General features: G+C 56.3%; 1 protein-coding gene and 1 non-coding gene across 2 annotated transcripts in view; one reads left to right on the top strand and one right to left on the bottom strand.

The window, feature by feature from the left end:
* The first annotated feature begins 441 nt into the window (after positions 1-441).
* SPG7 (SPG7 matrix AAA peptidase subunit, paraplegin) overlaps positions 442-24,983 on the top strand; it is a 30,927-nt gene continuing 6,385 nt past the window's right edge. Inside the window, 12 exon segments of the mRNA XM_030849443.3 lie at positions 442-642; positions 2,772-2,874; positions 4,169-4,258; positions 11,123-11,364; positions 13,608-13,747; positions 14,766-14,868; positions 15,971-16,096; positions 16,347-16,509; positions 16,741-16,914; positions 22,929-23,053; positions 24,164-24,266; positions 24,832-24,942. Of these exon segments, the coding sequence (XP_030705303.1) occupies positions 460-642; positions 2,772-2,874; positions 4,169-4,258; positions 11,123-11,364; positions 13,608-13,747; positions 14,766-14,868; positions 15,971-16,096; positions 16,347-16,509; positions 16,741-16,914; positions 22,929-23,053; positions 24,164-24,266; positions 24,832-24,942 (1,663 nt within the window). The 5' untranslated portion in view covers positions 442-459.
* Positions 2,446-2,552, bottom strand: LOC115848653 (U6 spliceosomal RNA). Its single transcript, XR_004037788.1, has one exon. It is a non-coding gene; the product is annotated as a U6 spliceosomal RNA (small nuclear RNA).

Here is a 24,983-nt window from a genome sequence, read left to right on the forward strand (position 1 = left end):
AGGGTCGGAGTCGGGGTCAGGATCCGGGTCTGAGGGTCGAAGTCGGGGTCAGGGCCGCGGGCGGCCCTGCCATCTGCGCACGCTCCGCGCCCCTCGGGCTCCCTCGCTCGCTCTGAAGTCCCGGGACCCGCTGCGCCAAGTCCCTACGGGAGCGGCGGCTCGGCGCGGCGTTCCGATGCCCTCCTTGGCTTCAGCTGTACTCGAGGCGCTCCGCACAGGGTGGCACCTCAAACCGCTAGAGAACTCCAGTCGGATTAGGGGTGCCGCTGACGCCGCGTGCGGCGCCGGAATCCGCGAGCAGGGGACTGAGGCTTGGCAAGCTTGACCGCGCAGGTGCCGCAACGAGGCCCACACAGCGCAGGCGCTCCGAGGAAACCCTCCACCACCACCCCCGCCCCGCCCGACCGCGCAGGCGCCCCGAAGAGGCCCCGACCGCGCAGGCGCCGCTTCTGAGTCAACATGGCGGCTGCGTGTCTGCTGCTGCGGGCCCTCCGCCTGGGTCCCGGGCCAGGGCCGGGGCGGCTGCGGGGCCCCTACTCTGGCTGGAGTCCAGGCAGCTCCGCCAAGACCGGGTGGAGGTGGCCGTATGTTGTCCACAGGCCTCTCATGGGTGTCGTCGGGCCTGGAGGCCGAGTCCTGCAAGTAATGTGTGGGGAAGATGCCCTCCCGCCGCCGGGTCTTCGTCGTCCGAGAGGCCCCAGGCTGCCGGCGGAGGAGCGGGGGCCGAGGCGGGCGGGCAGCCCGAGGGAGGGGCGGGGGGCGAGGCCGCACAGTTCCTGCTTGGACTTTTCTAGTCCTTGTTTCGTGTGTTGGTATTTTCTGCCCGTCTTCCTGGCGTTTTGAAATTGAATCGAGTAAGAGTTTCATCAATTTCTGGCAGAGAACTATTAGCTCATATAGATCAGATCCCACCCAGATGAATTCCAGCACCTTCCAGATGCTCGAAGTGGGCTGTCAGAAAGTTTTTCGTGTGAGCAAAGTACCTTGCAACCGTGTTTTACTTTTGTCGTGTAGCTTGACATGTTATGGATTCAAATTCAGAGACCCTCTGTGTGAAGGGTGTGTTCCAGGCACTGTTAATGTTAACATTTCACTCTGAAAACAAAGACCCTAAGTTCTAAGCTGAAAAATCAGCCTTTTTCGCCGATTTTTTTTAGCCCTGTCTTAGGACCTCGACTCTCACATTTTAGGTTATAATGTATTATTGTTATTGTATTTTACCATAACTTGAGAACCAATTTCATATCATAATCCTATTCTAGATTCCTGGCCACATTTCCTGAGTCTGAGGACAACTATAGCTGCATTACACTTGTTTTTGTTTTTGCTGTTTAGTTCTATTGAGAAGGAAAATCATAATTTATTATTTTTAATCAGATTCTTTGATTATTCTATGAAAATAAATAAGGACTGAAGTAGGCAATTCACACATACTTGTGAAGTCTAAACAGATAACCTCACCAGTGGCTATAATAGTAATTAAAGAAAGTCATCTGGTTTAAACAAGCAGTGTTTAGAGCTGACTTTGAAGAATGACTTTTTCCCCCCACTCGATCTAACACGCTGACGTTTCTCAGTTACTGGGCCCAGTCCACACTCTATGGTCCTCCCTTATATGCCTCCTGGTCATCACTGAGCCAAGAATAGTGGTATTAATTAAATGGGACAGTAATTGTATGGACGAGGAATGTTTAACCTGCTGCTAACAGGAAATTACATGTAACGTACTCCTTTAGTAAGGAGTTACTTTTCTCCGTAATAACAGCAGACCAAGGATGAACTAAGGAAAAAAAAATTAAAAATAAATAAGTAAATAAAACAAATGAAGAAATTGCCGCCACAGAGATAGAAGAAATTAAGATGCACCGTTGGCCATAACATAAAACACATTCAGGCGGGAAACTGGTGGACTACCTGGGAACGTCCTACAGGGAATAGTCGTCTGCAGTTGTGGGGAGCAAAGGGTTTAGGCAGCCACTGTGGCCTTTGCTCCTTGGGTCCTGCAGGACAGTTGTGAGCCTCGGCTCACAGAATGGCAGCCAGTGTTCCGCACCTTGAGTTCAGCATTTCTTTGACTTGCTCGCTTGCTTTTAAGCTTTTTGTTTTGTTTTGTTTTTTAATCAACATCCCCATTTTATTTTAGTTAGTTTTTTTTAAACTATTTTTTAACATCTTTATTGGAGTATAATGCTTCACATTGTTGTGTTAGCTGCTGCTGTATAACAAAGTGAATCAGCTATATGTATACATATATCGCCATATCCCCTTCCTCTTGCGTCTCCCTCCCACCCCTCTAGGTGGCCACAAAGCACGGAGCTGCTCTCCCTGTGCTATGCGGCTGCTTCCCACTAGCTGTCTATTTTACATTTGGTAGTGTATATATGTCCATGCCACTCTCTCACTTCGTCCCACCTAACCCTTCCCCCTCCCGTGTCCTCAAGTCCAAAAAATATGGAACACTTCACGAATTTGCGTGTCATCCTCGCGCAGGGGCCATGCTAATCTTCTCTGTATCGTTCCAGCTTTAGTGTATGTGCTGCCGAAGCAAGCACTGCTTTTAAGGTTTTGATGTTGTTTGTTTTTTCTTTTGATGTTATGTTAAAACTTTGCAGTAATGCTCAGACTATTGCTTCACATTTCAGGACGGTGTTAATATTACAAGTGAATAAATATCAGAGCTTTTAGGAAAGACTGTGCAGCAGGGAATTAGTCTGCATTGCCTGGGGTGCTGTGGTGTTGGTGGGACTGATTCTCTCTATCGCTCTTTGCAGAGTTTCCAGTTGCGACTGCTAACCCCTACATTTGAAGGGATCAGCAGATTGTTGGTGAAACAGCATCTCGTCCAGAATCCAGTCGGACTCTGGAAACTTCTAGGTGTGTATCTTTTGAAGACAGAGGTGACAGGCAGAGCCTATGGCATTTGTGAGTAAATTCAGAAAATGTTGCTTGTTTGACGTCATCAGAAAAACGAAATCGTGAAGAGGACCTTCGGCTGCTACTCGCTGTGAGCCCTCAGATGCTCTGAAATGAGGTTTATGAGGAGGAAATTTGTCTGAGGTCTGAACAAGCCATTTTTGCTTCTTTTGAGTTGTCTCTCTCTTTTTTCTCTTTAATTCTGGTAATAATTGGGCTGCTTGACAAAGGTTTTCCATGTGCTGTAGCCAACTCCAGGAACGTTTAGTAAGGAGCTGCAAACTGGCTGTGTATGCCTTGCGTGCAGAAGGCAAGTGAACACAGCCTGCAGATAATGTGCTCTTACACTGGAGTCGCACCGTACATTGAGATCTCGTGACATCCGGCTGTCTCTTTTGATCTTAGGTCAAAGGACCATAAGGGTTGACACCTGTACTTTTACTCCCCCCTTTATTCAGTTGGAACAGGGAAAACGTGAAATCTCCCACTGCTACATACGTACCCACCCCCGGTCATAGCAGCCTACACGTACCCCCAGTGGCACAGCCGTCACCTCCAGACACCCCCGTGTCAGGTGGACATCGAGGCAGTTTTATTTGTGATTCTCTTAATGTGTGTGAAGAAGGGTGCAGCCGGTCACGTTGTGAGACGCTTTCCCCCGTTTTAAGCAGTGGTTGGTTCAGACCTTGGACAAGTCAGAGCCTTTGGTGTGAGGAGTGGTCCGGGGCGCGTCTGGGTGAAGGTGGTGGCCCGGGGCCGCTGCTGCTGCATCGTGCGGAAGCCGCTTCCCGCTGTTCATTTGTTTAAATTCATTTAAAGTGACTGCATGTCAAGGGCTTCCCTGGTGCCGCTGTGGTTGAGAATCTGCCTGCCAACGCAGGGGACATTGCTGTGGCTCACGGGCCCAGCCGCTCCGCGGCATGTGAGATCTTCCCGGACCGGGGCACAGAACCCGTGTCCCCTGCATCGGCAGGCGGACTCTCAACCACTGCGCCACCAGGGAAGCCCTGTGTTCATCATTTTTATTCCCTCACGTTGGCTAATTTAAATTACAGAAATACTTACTTCAGTTGAAGTAGTTCATTGTTTACAATGAGTAGCTATTAGAGTAAGAATGATTACCCCAGCTTCTAGATCCTGTGCACGTAGCTTTCAGATAGCTTCTGTTTTGTTTTGGTTGTCTGGGAATACCCCTTCTCCTGAGGGTTCCCCTGCAAGCCTGATTGTCGTTAAACACTTTCCCTCTTCCTCATAGGAGGCATGCACTACTTTAACACCTCAGGGTGGAAGCAGAAGACTAAAGGCAGCGATAAAGCCAAAGGGAGGAGCCCTGAAGATGACGAAGGTATATCCATGAGATCTTAAGCGCTGCCTGCACACGTGTGCTCTAGTCTAAGGAACAGGAAGCCCATCCTGGGATCACACCTGCCCCCCGTCCCTAATGCAGTTGCTGGATTCTTCCTGCCCATCCTTTTAGGGACGGCATCATCAGCACCTGTGTCCCTTGTTCAGGGTACCTGAAGGCGGGTGGGGCTGCTGTGCTCTGTGTGGAGAGGGTGGACCTCGGATCCGCCCTGGACTCAGAGCTCTGGGGGAGGAAGGCTCCAGGACTCCCCGGCCGAAGCCCTGCTCTCGTGCACACCTGACTGGTGTTGGCACTGCCTCCAGGCCTGAGGAGCAGCCCCAGAGGACAGGATGGTACGGGGCATGACCTTGGGGAAGGAGTGGGGCCCCAAGCCCCGGGGCACAGCGAACTCACTTGCAAGTCTCCTCTGGACTCTGGAATTAGGACTCGATGATTGTGTGAAGGGGAGGGAAATGAAAAGGGAACTTTGGACTGAATTGACCTCTAAGATGACAGCTGGCTGCAGGCAGCTGATACACATGGAACTCGCTAGGCCTTAGGAATGGTTGGAGCGTGCCCAGCACTGTGCTCAGTGATTTGTGCACTCTCTCTTCAGAGTGACCCTGTCACTGGCCCTTTCTACATACGAGGACGCTGGATGCCTGCTCTTTGCCTGGTCCAGGGAGGGACACATGCGTGGGGTTGTGGCGCTGATTTTGACGTGGCTGCAGAGGGTTGTGGTGCGGGACCCGAGGCCCGGGGGCCCTGGAGGAGGTACTTTACCCAAAGGCCAGCCATGCTCAGAACCAGGCTCCTGTGAGCCCCAGACGCCTCAGGGGGGACGGCAGCCTGAGAAACGCTTTCTTTATCGGACCCTGGGCCTGTCACCAGAGCTGCACACAGACTGGTCCCGTTCCCCAGGCCTCATCTTTCCAGAAGGGCGCAGCCACCCTGGCAGCTTAGTTGGAACAAGACGGCTTCCCGACCAGGTTTTGGTAACCGTGGGGAGGACCTTCCTCCCTAGTCTGGTCCAGAAACGTCTTCAGGAGCTGGGGGTCTGGAGGTTCGGCCCCAGAGCCCCCTGGTTATGGGGTGAAGCCCCTTGTGCTCGACTTTCTAGGAGGGGCTGCGTTTTCCTGATGCTCGTGTCCATCCTTCGCTGGCGGCCCCTTCGTTTACCTTGAGAGGAGCTGTAACTTTCCATTGGTCTCGACTCCCATAGTGCCCTTGACTGGGTTCAGATTAGATGTTTCTGGCTGTCGACCTCCTGGCTGCAGGCTCAGGCAGTGTGTGTGCTGCAGGCCTCCTTCATCATCACCCCGGGGGAAAGCCCCCAGGGGACTTGGCTCTTCTTGTTTTTTTCTTTTTATAAATTTATTTATTTATTTTTGGCTGTGTTGGGTCTTCATTGCCGCGCGCAGGCTTTCTCTAGTTGCGGCGAGCGGGCTTCTCATTGAGGTGGCCTCTCCTGCTGCGGAGCATGGGCTCTAGGCCTGCGGGTTTCAGGAGTTGTGTCATGTGGGCTCAGCAGCTGTGGCTCGCGGGCTCTAGAGTGCAGGCTCAGTAGTTGTGGCACACGGGCTTAGTTGCTCCCTGGCGTCTGGGATCTTGCCAGACCAGAGATCGAACCCATGTTCCCTGCATTGGCAGGCGGATTCTTAACCACTGCGCCACCAGGGAGGTACCCCGATGCATTCTTTTTTTTTTTTCTTTTAATTTATTTGTTTCTTTGGCTGTGCTGGGTCTTAGTTGCGGCATGTGGGATCTTTTAGTTGCGGCATGCGGGATTTAGTTCCCTGACCAGGGATCGAACCTGAGTCCCTTGCATTGGGAATGCAGAGTCGTAACCACTGGACCACCAGGAAAGTTCCCCACCCCACCCCCATGCATTCCTAAGCATTTCACTGCATGACCTTTGACCATGGGTATTTTTCTTTTTTATTTTATTTATTTGTTTATTTTTGGCTGCATTGGGTCTTTATTGCTGTGCACGGGCTTTTCACTAGTTGCGGCGAGCAGGAGCTACTCTTTTTTTTTTTTTTTTTTTTTGCGGTACGTGGGCCTCTCACTGTTGTGGCCTCTCCCGTTGCAGAGCACAGGCTCCGGACGCGCAGGCCCAGCAGCCATGGCTCACAGGCCCAGCCGCTCCGCAGCATGTGGGATCTTCCCGGACCAGGGCACGACTCCGTGTCCCCTGCATCGGCAGGCGGACTCTCAACCACTGCGCCACCAGGGAAGCCCAGCAGGGGCTACTCTTCATGGCAGCGCGTGGGCTTCTCATTGCGGTGGCTTCTCTAGTTGTGGAGCATGAGCTCTAGGCGTGCAGGCTTCAGTAGTTGTGGCTCGCGGGCTCAGTAGTTGTGGCTTGCGGGCTCTAGAGCACAGGCTAAGTAGTTGTGGCACACGGGCTTAGTTGCTCCACGGCATGTGGGATCTTCCCGGACCACGGATCGAACCCATGTACCCTGCGATGGCAGGCGGATTCTTAACCATTGTGCCACCAGGGAAGTCCCCCCCATGCATTTTTAAGCATTTCACTGCATGACCTTTGACCATAGGTATTTTTCTTTATTTTGCCTACTTTTTTTTCCCCCCGGCCGCACCGTGCGGCATGTGAGATCTTAGTTCCCAGACCAGGAATCGAACCAGTGGCCCCTGCACTGGGAGGGCCAGGGAATTCCCTCCTACAATTTTTTTTGATACTATGCTTTTATATTTTTCCTACAGTTTCATTGGTCTTGTCAGCAGTTCCAGGTCTCTTACTCCACACGTTTCCATGTGAATTTACTTTGTAGATCTTCCTTCTTCTACCTTCCTGGGGTGTAGTGCTGGCAGTCCCAGCTTTCCCTGAGGTTTGTAGGCACCTGACTGTTGAAGGAGGTCCCAGTCAGGTGCCCTCTGCTCGGCGTTTGGCAAGCAGCACTTTAATAGTAATAACTTGTAGTTTATCACCGAGATCATAGTTTTCCTTTAAAGCTGATTGTTTGAACACATGTGTCTTCATGTTCTGAGATATGTGATGTGTCTTCAAGTGTGTCATTCATTTCAGAGACATTCTGAGCTGGAGGAGGAAGGTGAGGGCTTTTGCTTCCTGAGAAAATACAGAAAAGAAACCCTGAGGAGGCGGATACTGGCAGATGTGAACGTTGTTTCCTCCCAACAAGTCAATGCTGGGTTCAGTAACATGTAGTTTAATGGAACAAAGTAGGAAATCCAGAAGCAGAGTCTAGTTTGTCTAAGAATTAGCAAGTAACTAAAGTGGCGTTTCACGCGGTGGCAGAAAGGGTGGATTGTATGAGAAATGGTTTGGAACCGTTGCTTAGTTGTTTGGAAGGAGATTAAATTAGACTCTCATTTCATATACCAACATAAATTCTGAGTGGATTGAATCATTAAATTTAAAAAACAGAATTGGAAAAGAATTAGGAGAAAACAGAGAGGACCGTTCCTTAACTTGAAACGGGTAAAGCCTTTTCTTAGAAGGAGAAGGTAGGTGGGCCGGAGCAGCTTCTGCGTCTGCCTGGCCCGTGTCCCATCACTCAAGCTGGTGCATGGTCCTGCGGATACTGATTCTGCGAGGAGTGGCCATGGCCACTTTCTTTCTGCAGCTTCTAACCTGCCGTGGCTGCGGACACGTGCTCCCCCCGCTGAATCCCATCGCAAGTTACCATCGGGCACTGTAGCGCCGGGGACCAGAGGCAGAGTCAGTCTGGAGAAAGGGTCGCGCCGGCTCCTTCCCTCCGCCCGTGCCACACACCTGCACGCCTGGCGCACACCCGATGAGGTGGCGGCCCTGGGCCGGGTCTGCGCCTCCCCGCCTCCTTCACGTGCTGGTTGTATATTTGTTCATTTTGGGGTGACCTATAGCTTGCCTCGAGAAAGCGGGATAAGGTTCATGTCCGTTATATTTGCATTAGACGATAATTGCTTGCTAAACCAAAGGTTTTTTTCCTTGAGGGCGTCTTCTGGACTGTGAGGGAGTTGACTGGCCCGTGAGCTCTCAGCTCTGTGGACTGCATGCAGGCAGCACAGCCCAGCGTCACGCTCAGACCTGCCCTCTGAGAGCCTTGAATGAGAAAGGCCAGTCCTGAGAGATTATATACGTTCGCTTCTCCAAACCCAAGATTACAGAGCTGGGGCACAGATTAGCGGTTGGAGGGATGGAGTTGTCGTGGCTTGACTGGTGACGGATACGCAGACGTTGACCTGTGGTGACATTGCACAGAACTAGAGCCACACAGGAGCGCGGGTCACAAGGGGTGGCTGTGTCGGTGTTGTCCACGTTTGGGTTGTGATGTTGTTCCCGGTTTTGTCAGATTGACTGTTGGAAGGCCCTGAGCCCAGTAGACGCGGAAGAGGGGCCTCTGTTACTTCTCACGAGTACGTGGCGCCTACAGTTACCTCGTCGTGAGAGGTTAACAAACAGCGATGGCTGGCATTTCCAGAACACGTTTTGTGGATGGTGCCCTTTATCCTCTGTGAGGTGCACCTCGTCTCCATCTTCACGTTTCTCTCCGGGCTGAGGGTCAGGACCAGCCCCGTGGTGGTATTAACGAGAGCCGGGGTATCGCCGCATCCTCCCAGTGTTCACGGCACAGTGCTCACGGCTGGGGTGAACACCTGGAGGGCTCCTGCCGTGGTCTCCTGCACGTTCAGCAGCGTCGTAACTCGTTCATTTGTCTTCAGGTGGCTGGTTCAGGTGACTCACCGCAGCAGCTGACATCCTCCGACCCCCAAGAAGGACTCGTGGGACCATAGTTTTCCAGCGGTCCCGCAGGCTGCTGCCCAGCGGGTAGACAGTCTAACGGCTTAGGAGGCAGCAGCCTTTCCTGGGTGCCCCAGGCAGTAGAGATTTTGGGGTGACCCTCAGCTCTCCGTGAGCTGGATATACGAGGAGCAGCCGGCGGGAGGAGCTGTGCTCACGAAGGCGGGTTCACTCCCCGCAGACAGGGCACAGGCAGAGGCACCAGTCGGCAGCCTCGTGTCCCCGAGTCTGTGGGGATGATGGACTTGGTGGGCAGGAGACGGGGCCTTCGGAGTGGAGGGAATGTCCTTTCTGCCCAGGGTGTTCACATGCCTTTTCTCTGTAGAGTCTCAGGGTCAGATCTCGTTTCATCTCCTAGAGCTCAGGAAGCTTCCATCTGCTTAGCCCATCCTACGTCTCACTTCCGTATCTTCCCTTACTGCTTTCCCGTTGTCTTTCTTGGAGCGGCCCTCATGATCTCATACCTGGTCAGTACTACGGATACATGTTTTGTTACATTTGGTTTCCTTATGTTAAAGTTTCAGAAACAGAACTAGTTCAACCAGTTCAGGCTGGCGCGGCAGGGCTGTGGGGCAGTGCGGCTGCCAGCGTTGATGGCCCCCCACTGGGCTGTTAGCAAGGCTGAAGGTTAAATATTTGAGAGAGACGGCTTCTCACCTGAGAACATGAATCTGCTGTCCACAATCACAAGTGGTCACCTTTATGAGCTTGAAATATCGGATACACTGTTGTAAGCTATCGTAAGATGGGGTGATGCCTAAAATGTACCTTCGTGTTTTCAAAATGGCTGCTGTGACGGTCTCTCAGGCTTCAGCTTTTTCCTTTTATTTATTTTTTATTTTTTAAATATTTATTTGGCTCCTTCGGGTCTCAGTTGCGACACGCGGGATCTTCAGTTGCAGCATGTGGGATCTAGTTCCCTGACCAGGATCGAATCTGGGTCCCCTGTGTTGGGAGCGCGGAGTCTTAGCCATTGGACCACCAGGGAAGTCCCTCAGGCTTCAGGTTTCTAAACCGATTTAAAATGCTTTCGAATTCTTCCAGGCCGCCCGTTGGAGAAGCAGGTGGTATGTGTGGGTGGCTGCACCTCCAGGCTGTGCAGAGGGCAGGGGGCCCTGAGTCCCTCCACAGTCTGTCCTTGGAGAGGTGACCATGGCCAGCTCTGCTGTGTGTGCCGGCATGGCCTCTGGGGAGGGTGAGTGAACGGTGGAAGCTTTGGTCGCTGAGACAGGTCTGTCTTGGGCAGAGCTGGTGAAGAATTGCACACACATTTCTCAAAAGGCGTTGTTAACTGCAGGTCTTGCAAAAGCTGCGTGGAGTGTTAGGAAGGATGGGCCCACCCTGCACAGGTGAGCGAGGCCGGGTTGTTCCAGGGCCTCCTGGGGTGTGGATGAGGTGTCCGGTGCGTGCAAGGACTGGGGAGGTGGGCTCCTGGGGGCGGTGGGCTAGCGAGACCATGTGAAGTGCTGGGTCGACAGCCCTGTGTCAGTAAGACGCAGCCCCTGCCCCCGTGTGATTGGTGAGAGGAGCACTGTGGCCTTGCCTTTGCTGGGACTCTTTCCCATCTGTGCTGTGCGCTGGAGGGAGGTGCCGCCCCCAGGAGCTCCTATGTCAGGTGTGAATCCGGGGAATTTATCTCATGGTTCTGATAAAGAGCGGGTCTCCAGACTGTTTTACACTTCGAAGTGTGCTGTTTGTCCAGTGTTTCTGTGATGAATGCTGTGCAGCTCGCTTGAGTGTCAGTCCCAGGTGGTTGTGTGGGGGGAGGGCAGGTGGTGGTGGAGAGGTTGTTGTTAACAGGGACCTGGGCGTGAGCCACAAGCACTGGGGATGGGTCGGTATCTGGTCGAGCCTGGAAGGCCAGCGAGGGTCGTAGTGGGGCAGATGTGCTGTCAGTGAGGTCACTGTGGAGCTGCGCTGGTCCTGGGAAGCTTTTGACTTTAAAAATGGTTTCATGTTACCCCAGCAGGTGGGACCCCAGGAATGGGATGTTGGTGACCTTGAACGGCGTGCGGGGACGTCGAGCCCCCTGACGTGGGGGGGCGGGGCAGGGGCGGGGGCTCCACCCTGGTCTTACACCCGCCCCCCCCACCCCACAGAGGCGCGGCGGCGCCGGGAGCGCGAGGACCAGATGTACCGCGAGCGGCTGCGCACGCTCTTTGTCATCGCCGTGGTCATGAGCCTGCTCAACGCGCTCGGCTCCAGCGGCGGCAGCATCTCCTGGAGCGACTTCGTGCACGAGATGCTGGCCAAGGGCGAGGTGCAGCGGGTGCAGGTGGTGCCCGAGAGCGACGTGGTGGAGGTGTACCTGCACCCCGGCGCCGTGGTATTCGGGCGGCCGGTGAGTACCGGGCCTGGCGGGGTTGCTTAGAGCAAGCTGTGAGTGTCTTGATTTAAGGAGGAGGCCTGGAGGCTTTGAGAAGGGGGCGAGGCAGTGTGGTCCCAGCGGGGTCTGTGCAGAGAGGAGGTGGGAGGGCGACAGGGGCTCTGGGCTGAGGGAGAGGGGGCAGTGGGCGTCCAGGCTCTGGCCGGCATGTGGCTGGCTGGAGCCCAGCAGGCGGGGGAGGGAGGGGCTGGGACTGTGCTGGTGGAAACCCCTTGGGGCCGGAGTAGGTGGCTGAGAGACCGGTGGGCAAGGGCTGGCCCTGGGCAGGAGGAGGAAAGAAAGGGGGCGGAGGAGAGGGGCCCTGCGAGGGGGAGGGGAGGCTGCAGGCTTGTGCCAGGTAGAGGGTTGGGCGTCAGGGAGGGGGAGACACGCCCAGCAAAGCAGGTGGGTGGGCGCAAGGAGAGCTGCTGTGTAGACCCTCCTGTGAGGAGGAGTCACTGTCCCGCCTGCCTTCCCATCTCCGACCCCTCTCATTTACCCCCAGGAACACGATGCCAGCCTGAGGCCCTGGAAAGGTGACATCCATACCAGAATATTTTCTTTTTTCTTTAATATTTTATTTATTTATTTATCTGGTTGTACCAGGTCTTAGTTGTGGCAGGTGGGCTCCTTAGTTGTGGCATGTGAACTCTTATTTACAGCATGCATGTGGTATCTAGTTCCCCGACCAGGGATCGAACCCGGGCCCCCTGCATTGGGAGTGTGGAGTCTTATCCACTGCACCACCAGAGAAGTCCCCCAGAATATTTTCTAACACACTTATCCTGTTTGTGTTTCCCAGGTGCCTCTATACTGGCCTGAGAGCCTTTTGTGCTAATACTTTTAATCCAGGATCCAATCAAGGATTCTGACTTTAGCATCCTTCCCGTCTTCTGTTAACAGTTTAGACAGTGGGAAAAGCAGGCACCTTTCTCCACGCCAGGAGACAGGGCTTTCTGGTTGCACTCGCTCTGCTCGCGGGAGCCCAGGTTTGCTCCTGTGGGCGGAGTGCCTGCTCCCTGATGGCTCACTCACACGGTGCCCCAGAGCATGCCCCACAGGCGCCCCAGGCGCTGCTGTGCTTCTGGGCTGGGCGGGTGCTGGGGTGAGGGGGCTCATCCTGCCCGAGCAAGCGCGGCCATGGGCGCAGCCCAGCCCTGCGAGCCTCTCCGTCTGCACAGCTGGGCAGATGGTAGAAGTGAAATTCCAGTGCGCTTGACAGGCCAGGGGCAATGGTAGCCGCTGCCGGCCCCAGGGTGAGGGGCCTGGTGGCTGCTGCTGCAGCGGCTGATAGGGGCCCAGGGGATCAGAGAAGGCTTCACAAGGCGCGGGGTTGAAGGGGCTTCTGGGGTCACGCCTTTTGCCTTTGGATGTTGAAATAGAAAGAGGGTCCTTTCTACGTTTTTCCCTTGCATCCAAATTGGCCAGGGCAGGTGTTTGAGTGATCAAGGATCGATGAAGTTCAGAACAAGTGTTTGGGGTGCGTTAGGTTAATCCAGCCACTAAGGCCAAGAGGCGTTCCAGTGCAAAGCTTGGTTGTGACTGGTGGGTCCCCTGTGTGCCCTCCATCTGGCCTTCTCAGCCCACAAAGTGGAGCCTGACCCGCAAGACTTCCAAGAGACTTCAGAGCGGGGGAAATCTGGTTGCTCCATTTAGATTCCGAGAGTGTGCTTAGAATCTGAGCCTGGAACAGTTTAACTCTGGAAAGCATGGGCCCGGCTGCCAGAACCATGACTGACGTGGGACTGGGGTGGAGGTGATGAGACTGTCCCACCAGCTTCCGGGAGACGCCGCCTGCTCCCTATTCCTTAGTTTCTCGTCTGCCTGAGGACGGAGGAGCGCACTCGGTTGACTGTCAGATCCAGCCGATGGTTAAACAGGGACCCTTCTCAGGGTGACTGTGGGTTTGGTCCCGCACTGCGGGTTCCTTGCCGAGGCTCTGCTGTGCCCTCACAGCGGAGTGCGACCCGGGTGCTGAGTTTAAGATGCACGTGCTGCCCTTCGTTTGCTTAAAATGTTTTTTCGTGAACGTGTCACTGTAATTGTGTTTGAGAGAACGAAAACTCCCTAGACGTGGAGAGGGTCTCTGAGTGGCAGGCCTCTGCTTCTGAAGTCCTGCAGTTGTCCACACACTGTGGCTGGGGCACCGTTCTCTGTCCTCAGGGTCAGTGGTCTGACCTGTACATCATTCTCGCGGTCCCTCTGCTTTCTGCCCCCAGCGGCTGGCCTTGATGTACCGAATGCAGGTGGCAAATATCGACAAGTTTGAAGAGAAGCTTCGAGCAGCTGAGGATGAGCTGAATATCGAAGGCAAGGACAGGATTCCGGTTTCCTATAAGCGGACGGGATTCTTTGGAAAGTAGGTTGGTCATTTCTGTATGCCTCTAAACTAAACCAGGCTTGACTTTGTAATGTGAGAAACAAACCCCAATAAAAATCTCACACTGGCTGTGCCTGCAGTGAGCCTGGAGCCCCTCGTGGGAGGCGGGCGCGTGAGGGGTGGCATGAGGTGGGACAGCTTGGAGTCACTTTTAGGCACCACTTCCGCTGTGTGTGGTGTTTCCGAATTCAGCCCAGGTTGGGTTTGCTGTTGCCTGCAAACAGGAAGATGAGGCAGGAAAGGGAGAAGCAGGGTGTCCAGTGGAACTTCTTGGTTCCGTGCTGAAGAGAGACATAGAGACCATGCAGGGCCTGTGGGTGGCAGGGCCTGCGGGTGGCAGGGCCTGCAGACTCCTTGGTGGGAGCACATTCATCAGCGGGTCGCAGGCCATGTATCTGGACGCTACTGTGTGCAGAGGTCTGCGTCCCCTCGTGGTGACCAGCGGCGACTGTGAAGTGCTGTGTGTCTGTCCCACAGCCTCTGGCTCCTGAAGGTGCAGGGCCCCTAGGCTGCACCTCTGCTTGTTGTAGGGAATGGGGGGGCACACCTGGATGGGTCCCCCTCTTCATCTGGGGGGTGATGCCCTACGGTTTTCTCTCTTCACTGTTCCACCGATTTTGCCTTAGTGAGCAAAATTGACGGCCCACTTTTGAAAACAAAATACGTGGAAGGTGAAGAGCTGCTCTCGGCAGGCATGAGTTAGCCGGGGCTCTGGAAGGCGGGGGGCACTCTGGCTTCATGCCACGGTCAGGTTCTGCGTGCCCAGCGCTGCTGTGCTCCGGGTCTGAGGCTTCGGGAGCACTTGACGCAGGAGGAGTGGTTGGTGAGAATGGGACAAGGAAGCCCGTTTTCAGTGCTGGTTCCACAGGTTGATCTCAGAGTGAGGGAGCCCTTCTCATCTTGGGAGTGTCTGCGGGCCCCAGCCTGTGTGAGGCGTGTGTGTCAGCTGCCCGGCGGCCGGGCCTGAGGCTGTGCCCCCCTTTCTCTCTCATGCTAGCGCCCTCTACGCCCTGGGGATGACAGCCGTGGGCCTGGCCATCCTGTGGTATGTTTTCCGTCTGGCTGGAATGACAGGACGGGAAGGCGGATTCAGTGCCTTTGTAAGTTGTACTTACCGTCTCCCCAAGCTTGTGGTCCTGGGGTTCGTCTGTTTGTGCTGACCCTTTCCCGTCACCTGCAGGATGAGTGCACAGTGGACGTCCGCCTGGACGTCGTCCGGCAGCTCCTCTTTCCTTCCGCTTGGCTGACCTGGGGGGCATCGCACTGGCTCCAGCTGAGGCCTCGCTCCCGGCACGTGGGTGGCCGAGCCCAGGGGTTTCCTCTGCACTGTGTCCTGCGTTCTGCACTCTCAGCTGGACCTGGCTCTCTGGGGGGTTTCCCCTGCTAGCCGAGACAGCTTTAAAGGTTGTCTGGAAAAGGACGACCTTTATGGACTTCAGAAGTATTCTTCTGTTGTCATGGCATTCACTGTAACGTGCACTTTCCCTCCCCCTCAAGTCGTACCTGGCCTGTCAGCCGCATCAGCAGAGGGCCGCGGAGGAGCCCCTCCTGGGAACCGGCCGGGGGGACAGAGCGCCCCAGTTTCCCCCTGGACTGGGGCCCTCGGTAGCCCAGGACGTGCACGCACACTGTCAGCAGCAGCATGGTGTCTCGTGGGGTGCGCCGGACCTGGCTCAGCCAGTTTGGTAGTTCTTGCACACTGTGGGCTGTTTATCGTTGTATTTAGATAGTGCTGGGGCGAATCCCACGCAGCTGCATCTTTTGAGCCTGTCCTGAAGGAGATCGTGGCCGAGGTTGAGCTCCTCGCCAAGAGCTTGTCTGTCCAGCCAGATTGCGCTCCAGAAATTGACCAAGCAACTTTTTTACCACCACTCCCCGGAACTGCGTGTTGTTACATAACTTTTATAATCAGAAAAAGAAGTCACACGGTAGTGGGGAAGGTCACACGGAGAAGTAAGATGGCTCATGCAGAGACGTTGAGTCACCTAGTTGACGCGGGGAGTGTTTTCCTTTAAGGCAGATTTCTGGGCGCCGGGCGGCTTTCTAGCTGTCAGCGCCCTCGTGTGTCTGGACCGTGCCCTTAGCTGCCGTCTGAGTGAGTGGGGACGGTGGGGCAGGACGTGCAGGTGAGCCGGCGCCCAGGGCTCCTCCGCCATGTCCTACTGGGCTGCACAGGGCTCCGCCCTTTGTCTTTCTGCCCAGAATCAGCTTAAAATGGCTCGCTTCACGATTGTGGATGGCAAGACGGGGAAAGGAGTCAGCTTCAAAGATGTGGCAGGAATGCATGAGGCCAAGCTGGAGGTTAAGGAGTTTGTGGATTATCTGAAGGTGAGTGGGTGGCGGCTGCGGCGCAGGGGGCGGGGCGGACTGCCTGGCCGGTGCCGCGCTGCCCCTGCTTGGCCGGCACCTAAGTGGTGGCTTCCGTGACCACGGTGCCCTGCGCTGCCTGTCACCCGTCACCGCAGAGCACTCTGCTTTCCCAGAGCCACGTGGACATCGCCCGAGGCCCCCGACAGTCATGTCCCGAAGGTTCTCTGGAGCGCCAGGGGTCAGTGTGTGTCCTCTGCTGCTTTTCTAGAGCCCAGAGCGCTTCCTTCAGCTCGGAGCCAAGGTCCCGAAGGGCGCACTGCTGCTCGGCCCCCCCGGCTGTGGGAAGACGCTGCTGGCCAAGGCGGTGGCCACAGAGGCCCAGGTGCCCTTCCTCGCGATGGCTGGCCCGGAGTTCGTAGAGGTCATTGGAGGTGGGCCCCCTGACCACGTGTCCAGGGCGCGCTCCTTCTGCAGTGGCTGGTTGCCTTAGGGGGTCGTGGGCGTGGAGGGAACGGGGCGCTGACGTTCTGGGGAGCCGTGGTCTGGGGGGTCCAGGAGGGAGTGGGCCGGCACACGTGCAGCAGGGTCCGCCTGCTGGGGCTTCCCCGAGAGCAGGGTCCATGCCCCTGACCTGCCCGCTTCCCCATCCCCTGTGTCCTCAGGCCTCGGCGCGGCCCGTGTGCGGAGCCTCTTCAAGGAAGCCCGTGCCCGGGCCCCCTGCATCGTGTATATCGACGAGATCGACGCCGTGGGCAAGAGGCGCTCCACCACCGTGTCCGGCTTCTCCAACACGGAGGAGGAGCAGACGCTCAACCAGCTGCTGGTGGAGATGGACGGTGAGCGCTGCTCGGGCCGGGTCGCAGGGCTGCTCGTGCGCCCTGAGGGTTTGTCAGCACTGGGAACTCTTCCTCCGGCAGGTGATCACCAGAAACACAGCTTTCACTTTCCCAAAGTCAGGGCAGTAGTTCAGAAAGAAAAAGGAAGAAAGGTGGGGATGCCGTGTCGGGCTGGGTCACGACGGTGGTGGTCAGTCTCAGAGGAGCCCAGGGAGTCTTGCTGCTGTGAGAGTCTCTGTGCCCGGCGTGGGTGCGGCCGGTGCCTCAGATGCACGGCCGGGGGTGCTGTGTCTGCTGCCCTTGAGATGACCTGTGGACTGGCTTCCACACAATTTCTTTTTTTTTTTAACGGAATTGGTTTTTTTTGAGCTACTCCTGTAAGATCCTCTTTGGAGTGTGTGTGTGTGTGTGTCTGTGTGTGTGCGCGTGCGCGTGTGTGTAGATATTGTGTTTGTTTTCATTGTGGTAAAATATACGAAACATAAATTTTACCGTTTTAACCATTTTTAAATGCAATGTTTAGTGGCAGTAAGTACATTCCCATTGTTGTATGACCATCACCACCATCCGTCTCCAGACCTTTCTCATCTTCCCAAACACAAATTGTCCCCATTAAGTACCGACTCGGCATTCTCCCCTCCCCCAGCCGCTGGCCCCACCATCCTCCCATCGGTGTCTGATTTTAGTGGGAACGTACAGGGTTTGTCCTGTTGTGACTGGCTTATTTCACTCAGCATCATGTCCTCAAGGTTCACAGGGTCTTAGTTCCCTGACCAGGGATCGAACCCACACCCCCTGCATTGGAAGCACAGTGCCTTAACCAGTGGACCGCCAGGAAGTCTCAGAATTCCCTTCCTTTTTAAGGTTGAGTAATGTTCCCAGGTGCGGATGGACCACGGTTGGCTTATCCGCTCGTCTCTCGATGGACTCTGTTGGCTGTTGTGAATGATGCTGCTGTGAACATGGGCACACAGATCTCTTTTCAAGTCCCAGCCGCGTAGGACCCAGTTTTAATTTTTCTTTCATCAGAATTCCAGTGCTGTTTTAGGTACTGTAGGTAAGGAAAACACTTTTTTCTCAAAGTAGTTTTGGTCTAAGAGAACCATTTATTCGTATTTTTTTTTTAATATTTATCTTTTATTTTGGCTGCGCCAGTCTTAGTTGCGGCATGTGGGCTCTTAGTTGTGGCGTGCGTGAGGGATCTAGTTCTCTGACCAGGGATCGAACCCAGGCCCCCTGCATTGGGAGCGCAGTCTTACCCACTGGACCACCAGGAAGTCCCTATTCGTGTATTTATGTTCCTCTTTAAAGTATTCTCAGCGTTTGGGATGGTGGATCTGGTGGCCAGCGTGTGGGCAGTGGAATCTGATTGTGTGTGGCTAAGGGTGAAACTTTTTTATTTAGCCTCTCATTTTCAAAGAGTTTCAGACTTACAAAAACAATGGAAAAGCAGTCAGAGTTCCTATGACTATTCCCTTACCCCACGCAGCCCAGAGGCCGACGTGGATGAGGCCTGACACAGGCGTCCAGCAGCTGCCTCTGGCCTGCAGATGTGCCCTTTCTGGCCCAGGGTCCAGCCCAGCCTCGCGTTGCTTACTTGTCCTGTCTCCTTGGTCTCCAGCCTGGGCCTGTCTTTATGTCCTTGTCCTCGTGACTGTGGCACTTCTTCCAGGCCAGGCCCTGGAAGGGACGCCCCCTGTGAGGCTGCTGTATCCTCCGAGTGAGGTTGAGCCCCGCGTGTGTGGCAGGAGCCGCTCAACAGCCTTGGTGGTGGCATCACTGTGCACGGCGGTGCCCCCGTGCCCCGACTCTGGTGCTGGGACGCGGGCCTGCAGCGCTGGGCAGGTCGGGCGCTGATGCAGGGGAGGCATTTCGTCATCTTTTCAGATGTGTGAGAAATCAAAGTGTGGTTTCTCACGGCAGAGGAAAGGGCTGCCTCGTTAGGTCCTGAGGATGGTTTGCGTCTGGAGCTGCCCCTGGCGACCTGCGTCTCCCTCTCGTCCGGGTGTCCGTCAGGATGGCTCAGGGACTCTGCCCCGTGGTCAGGGTCTGAGGAGCAAGCTTCCTGGGGAGGACATGCCTGGGAACTCGGTGTCTGTGCAGCTGAGATGAAGCTCTGGGGGTCGCTCCCTGGAGATGGGCCCTCCTGGGGCCCCTCACCCACCCCCGCTGCTCCCCGCTCTGAGCAGCCCCTCCCCGTGTGCTGGGCTGTGAGCAGCTGGACCCTGAGCGCCCCGTCTGGTCGTCTGCAAGTTAGACTCCGAGTCTCCAGAAACCCCGTCGCAGGGTTTGATGAGCGTGCTGTCAGAAGTGCTGCATCTCAGCCGTGGGGAACCTTGGTGATGCCGCGGGATACGGCAGAGCGTGTCTGGAAGCCACCGTCAAGCTCCACGGCCCTGGCGGCCGTGCCAGACTCATGTTGTCCTGCGGCTGCCCGCCCGAGTGCTGGCCCCGGGGGGGCTTGTGGGCCATGGGGGGACGCGGCGGGGTGCGCGCCCCTCCTCCCCTCCCGTCCTCCGAGCCGGGGTTTCCTGACGTGTCGAGTAAGGCTGATGCGCGACCTCACCCATAGTTGTGACCGTGTGTGCGTGACGGTGGGGCTTCCTCGTGGCCCGCTGTGGCCGAGCACCTGGGCCCCGGGAGCAGTACCCCCCTCTCTCTGCTCCTGCTGCTTTTTGCGCTTGAAGCCAGAGACCACCCTTCCGGGTGATGTGCACCCCCAGGAAGCGTTCCCAGCTGGCGCCTTCTCTGACGGGCCCCTCTGTGCCGCCAGGAGAGGAACAGCTTCCACCGGCTTTGCTGCAGCCGTGGGCCCCCCAGGACCCGCCCCCCAGGCCGTGGAGCACCCCTCAGAGGCCCTGGCAGGGCCGGACCGCCGCCCGCGGGCCTTTGTGCACAGACACAGCTGAGCATTGAGGAGCCTTTGTCACCCCTCAGGGAGGAGCAGTGTCTGCTCATCCAAGTGCAGCGCATGCACCAAGTGCAGAGCATGCAGTAGACCTGGTGCTGCAGTGGGAAGCCGGCAGGGGCGGGGCGCCTGCGCTCCGTCTCACAGCCCAGTGGGCGCAAGGAGGCCTTCGCTCCTCGCCCCCCACCATGGGCGTCTCCGTCCACACCCCCGTGGCCTCGATTCCGCCTGGAGTCTGTAGAAAGGCCTGGGTACCTAACCCCCAAGGACCTCCTGTACAGCGCAGGGAGCCGTAGTCAGCATCTTGTAACAACTTCTGATGGGAAAGAATCTGAAAAAGAATATGTATACGTATATACGAAAGAATAGTTGAATCACCGCGCTGTGATTCAGTGCTACACCTGAAGCACTATAAATAAGCCATACTTCATTAAGGAGCGAAAATTAGTTAAGGAAAAAGAGGAGACCGCAGGCAGCGCTCACACGGCCTTTTCCGTGTTAGTCTGTGGCCCGTGTTAAGTGAATTTCTGTGTGAGGTGAGGCTGGGTCACAGCCCACTTTGCGTGTGGACGTCCAGCCGCTCCAGCACCTCTTGTTGAAGTGCTGTCCTTCCTGCGCTGAGCCTTCAGCGTTGCGTGAGCCCAGCCGGGCGCCTCTGGAGAGCATGTTCTCGGCCCCCGGCTGCTGGTCCACGACTCTGTCCTCCTCACGCACACGTCCCTGTTACTTAGCTGAGCACTCATTCCTGAAGGTAGAGTCATTCCTCTCACTTCATTCAAAATAGTGGCAAGAGCAGACGTGGGGAGGATGTGAAGAGACTGGATCCCAGGTCTGTGCGTGAACCTGGACTCTGATTTGAGTGAAGCAGCTGTGATAACGCATCTGTGAAGCAGCAGGGGAAGCGAACCTGACCCCCTGCGGCGGGAGAGGGAGAACGTGCAGCCTCCCGGGAGACAGCTCGGCCGGCTCTGAACACGCTGGACACACACGGCACGTTGACCCGGTGTCCGCAAAACACGCGTGCACCAGTGTTCACTCGCTTGTAACAGCTGAAACCTGGAAAGAGGCCGTGTGTTCTGCGGTGGGTGCGTGCCTACGCCCTGATGTGTTCTCATGGGGGTACCAGGCAGCAGTGAAGAGACGCTCGCTGTTGTTATGCCCGACTGCCTGGCTGGGTCTCGAGGTTTATGCTGAGTGAAAAGGCCAGCCTCAAAAGGTTACAGGTCTGCTTCAATTTATATGAGACCGTGTAAATGACAGTTCTGGGAAGGAGAACACGCGAGTGGCGAGGAGGGGACGAGGCTGTGCAGGGAGATCTTTGTGGCGGTGGGATCTGCCTCCGTCCGGGGTGGAGGCCGGGCACCGCGCAGAGAGATGCGTGCCCGTCAGACGGGGTTGCGGCAGCTTCAGCTCCACGTGGGAGCAAACCTGACACGCAGCCACGGGGACATCTGTACAGTTTCTGCCACTTGCGGTGTGCCCAGAGCTATGCCAGTCCCTGCTTGCTGACGCAGAGGCCATGGCCGTCCTGCGGGAGTCCCCGCCTGGAGCTCCGGGCTCACGCTCACCCTGGCCCGGCTGCTGCTGTCTTCTGCACCCGTTATTCCTACTGTTTTTCAACGTTATTTCACTGTTGTATAATCTCAGGATTCTGTGTTCACAGCCCCGGCCTATGGCAGGCAGGCGTTTGGGGAATCTGAGTGGGGAGCCCCGGCAGGTGTCCCAGGTAGCGCTCTGGGACTCGAGGTGGAGGGGCTCCTCCATCCCCAGGTGTCCCGGAAAGTGGACCCGGCCAGCTCTGCCCAGGGCCCCTCCCTCCAGCAGGCGTCTCATTTCCATTTCAGAGTTTCGCTTTTCCTAAAATTGAGCACAGGCAATCGGGGCAGAGGGGCTGGTGCATCACATATGCTGGGTGGTGCTTGCTTTTGTCCGAGTTTATTTCAAAAGTCTGAGTTATTTTAAGATGCTGCCTTTGTGTTGGGAAGCAGACGCTTTTCTGCGCTGTCCACTCTCGAGATGTGAGTGGGCCCAGGCTCCATGAGGTGTCTGCGCTCACCACATCCCAAAATGCAGAGCCCAGGCTGGGAGCCTGGTCTCTGGGAGACATTTCTTTGAAGTTCTGGAGTGATTTCCTTGGGGCTGGGTGTGGTTTGGGCTGTCCTGGTGGTGTCAACCCCTGGACGAGGTGGGTGCCCTCCCTGGGTCGGGGCTACCTGGGCCCCTGGCCGCTGTCCTGGGATCGTGCAGTAGAGTGAAGGACTCTGATTTCACTTCCGTTGAAAGACTTTGTACAGGTGATTTGAAATTGTATTTGTCAATGTCAGTTTATTACAGATTAAGTTAGCAAAAGATGGATCCTGGCATCTTTATTTTTTAAACTTTGTGTCATGGAACTTTTCCGAAGCTGGGGAGAGCCTGCTTTGAGTGCCGTGCCCCAGCCCAGCCTCGGTGCCTGTCGTAACTACGGCCAGTTCTGTCTGCCAACACCCCTGCCTCTTCCCCCGTGGGTTAAAGCAGACCCAGAGTTCTGCACCTTCACTAGGAGAAATAACTCCCTATCATTGTGACACTTGTTCTTACTAGCATCTAACATCCAGTCGGGGTCAGATCCCCCCGGCTGCTTCGTGGGGCGTTTTTGCAATTGCTTTATTCAAATTAGCATCCAGCCCAGGTTCACACATAGGTGTGGGCCGTTAGTGATGGTTTCTGGACTTGCTTTTAAATTCTCATGAGAGACCTGGGGCCCTCAGTCCCAGTGTTGGAGGGGACATGTCCCCGATGTCCCTGGCAGTGGTGTGGGGAGGTGCCCCTTGCACCCCGGGAACACTCTTCCTGCAGGGCTGCTGTCTGGATGTGGAGGATGGCCTTGGAGGGCAGAACCGAGTTCTGACCTGCGATTCTGCCTCTGGGCCGCGGCCTGGGAAGGAAGTGGTGGGTTCTTGCTCTTGTGGTTTTGGTGGAAGCGCTCAGGAGGGACGGGCCCGGGTGGGTCCACAGCTCTGCGTTCAGGTGCCCCACCTCTCCCGCCCCATGTCCCTCAAGGGGGCCTGTGGGGAAGCTTCCGGGCTGGGGGCCCCACCCTAACAGCTGCTGTCTGTTCCTTCAGGAATGGGCACCACCGACCATGTCATCGTCCTTGCGGCCACCAACCGAGCTGACATTTTGGACAACGCTCTGCTGAGGCCAGGCCGACTGGACCGACACGTGTTCATCGACCTTCCCACGCTGCAGGTCAGTGCGGCCTGGCTGGCCTTTCCGGGCCTCGGCTCCCTGCTCTTCTGGGTTTTTTTGTTTTAAATTTTATTTATTTATTCATATTTTTTGGCCGTGTTGGTTCCTCGTTGCTGCGCGCGGGCTTTCTCTAGTTGCGGCGAGCAGGGGCTACTCTTCGTGCAGTGCGCAGGCTTCTCATTGCAGTGGCTTCTCTTGTTGAGGAGCACGGGCTCTAGGTGCATGGGCTTCAGTAGTTGTGACGCGCGGGCTTCAGTAGTTGTGGCACATGGCCTCAGTAGTTGCGGCTCGCGGGCTCTAGAGCGCAGGCTCAGTAGTCGTGGCGCACGGGCTTAGCTGCTCCGCGGCGTGTGGGATCTTTCTGGATCAGGGCTGGAACCCGTGTCCCCTGCACTGGTAGGCAGATTCCTAACCGCTGCGCCACTGGGGAAGCCCCTCTTCTCCTGGTTTTGATCCTTGTTGTTTTCCTCTTTATCCTGAAACGTCTGGGCCGAGTCCTGCGGCACAGTCTTCGCAGAGCCTCAGAGCCGTGTGCTGCATGGCTTTGGAGCACGAGCTGCACGGCTGCCCTGACGGGGTGGAGGGTGTGAGCCCCAGGGACCTCTCGGCCCCTCTGGCCACACTTCCTCAGGCCTCTGCTCGGACGTCCACCTCCAGGGGGTTGGGCCTTTGTGGTGGCCGCCCAGGGAGCAGGAGCCTAGCGTGGCTGAGGACCCAGCAGGGGCAGGGGAGGGTTTGGAGGGTGAGCGTGGCAGGTGGCTGGTGGGTTAACGTTCCTGCAAAGACCGACGTGGGGGTCAGGGCCGGGCCTGGGAACACCCAGCTTTGTCCTGTCGTAGGTTGTGGCCTGCCACTGCTTCCGAAGGCCTGGATTCCCGTCTTCCTGACGTGTCACACAGGATACAAAATAACCTTTGCTACCTGTGATGTGTGACGTGCTTTATCTTCTCTTGTCTCCTTTTTTCCTTCCGGTTTTGAAACGCTGCCTGCAGCCCTGAGTTGGTTTCTCGGAGCAAAAGCTGACCTCTCGGCCGGTGGCTCCCGAGTGTCAGCTGGCGGGAGCCTGCATCCGTGTCCTTTGACCCGTGTCCCCTGTCCCGTGTCCCGCAGGAAAGGAGGGAGATCTTTGAGCAGCACCTGAGGAGCCTGAAGCTGACGCGGGCCAGCAGCTTTTACTCCCAGCGGCTGGCGGAGCTGACGCCGGGCTTCAGCGGTAGGGGCACGGGTCTCTGTCTGGGGCTGGAGAGGGCGGAGGGGGCCAGCACAGCCGGGGTGGGAGTGAGGTGTACACGCAGCAGGCAGAGGTAAGAGGACTCTCCTCCCCGAGGTTCTGTCGCCTGTGCACGCCCCCCCACCCCCGGCAGTCCTGGTGGTCCTGCCTTTGTTCCGCTCCTCCCCACTGGGGGCTGACCTGCAAGGCCACGTCTCCTCCCGGGCCCCCCACTGCCCTCCCCCACGGTCTCCGTGTTGTCACAAATCAGGTTTCTTTTCTGTATGGCTCTCGTTTTACAGGGTAATATAAGTAGAAACCCCTTTTATCGTGGTATAAATTTCTTCCCTTTGGACTTTGTTTAACGTCCTGAACTAGAACCTCATGGGTGTCAGAGAGCCTTTCTCATCCCTCGACGTCTGTGTGGAACACTAGGTGGAAGGAACCGGCAGGGGTCCAGAGAGGCGGCTGACCTCAGCCCTGTGGCCGCTCGAGGGGAATGGGGCAGCCCCCTCCTCCCGCCCCCCATCTCTCTGCGTCTGCTTGAGTGCCACCCCCGTGCCCACAGGCGCTGACATCGCCAACATCTGTAACGAGGCCGCACTGCACGCTGCGCGGGAGGGGCACACGGCCGTGCACACGTCCAACCTGGACTACGCGGTGGAACGCGTCTTTGCCGGTACATGGACCCGCCCACGGGTGGGGGGCAGACCTAGACGC

This window comes from Globicephala melas, chromosome 19 (assembly GCF_963455315.2).
Source record: "Globicephala melas chromosome 19, mGloMel1.2, whole genome shotgun sequence".
NCBI classification, from domain to species: Eukaryota; Metazoa; Chordata; class Mammalia; order Artiodactyla; family Delphinidae; genus Globicephala; species Globicephala melas.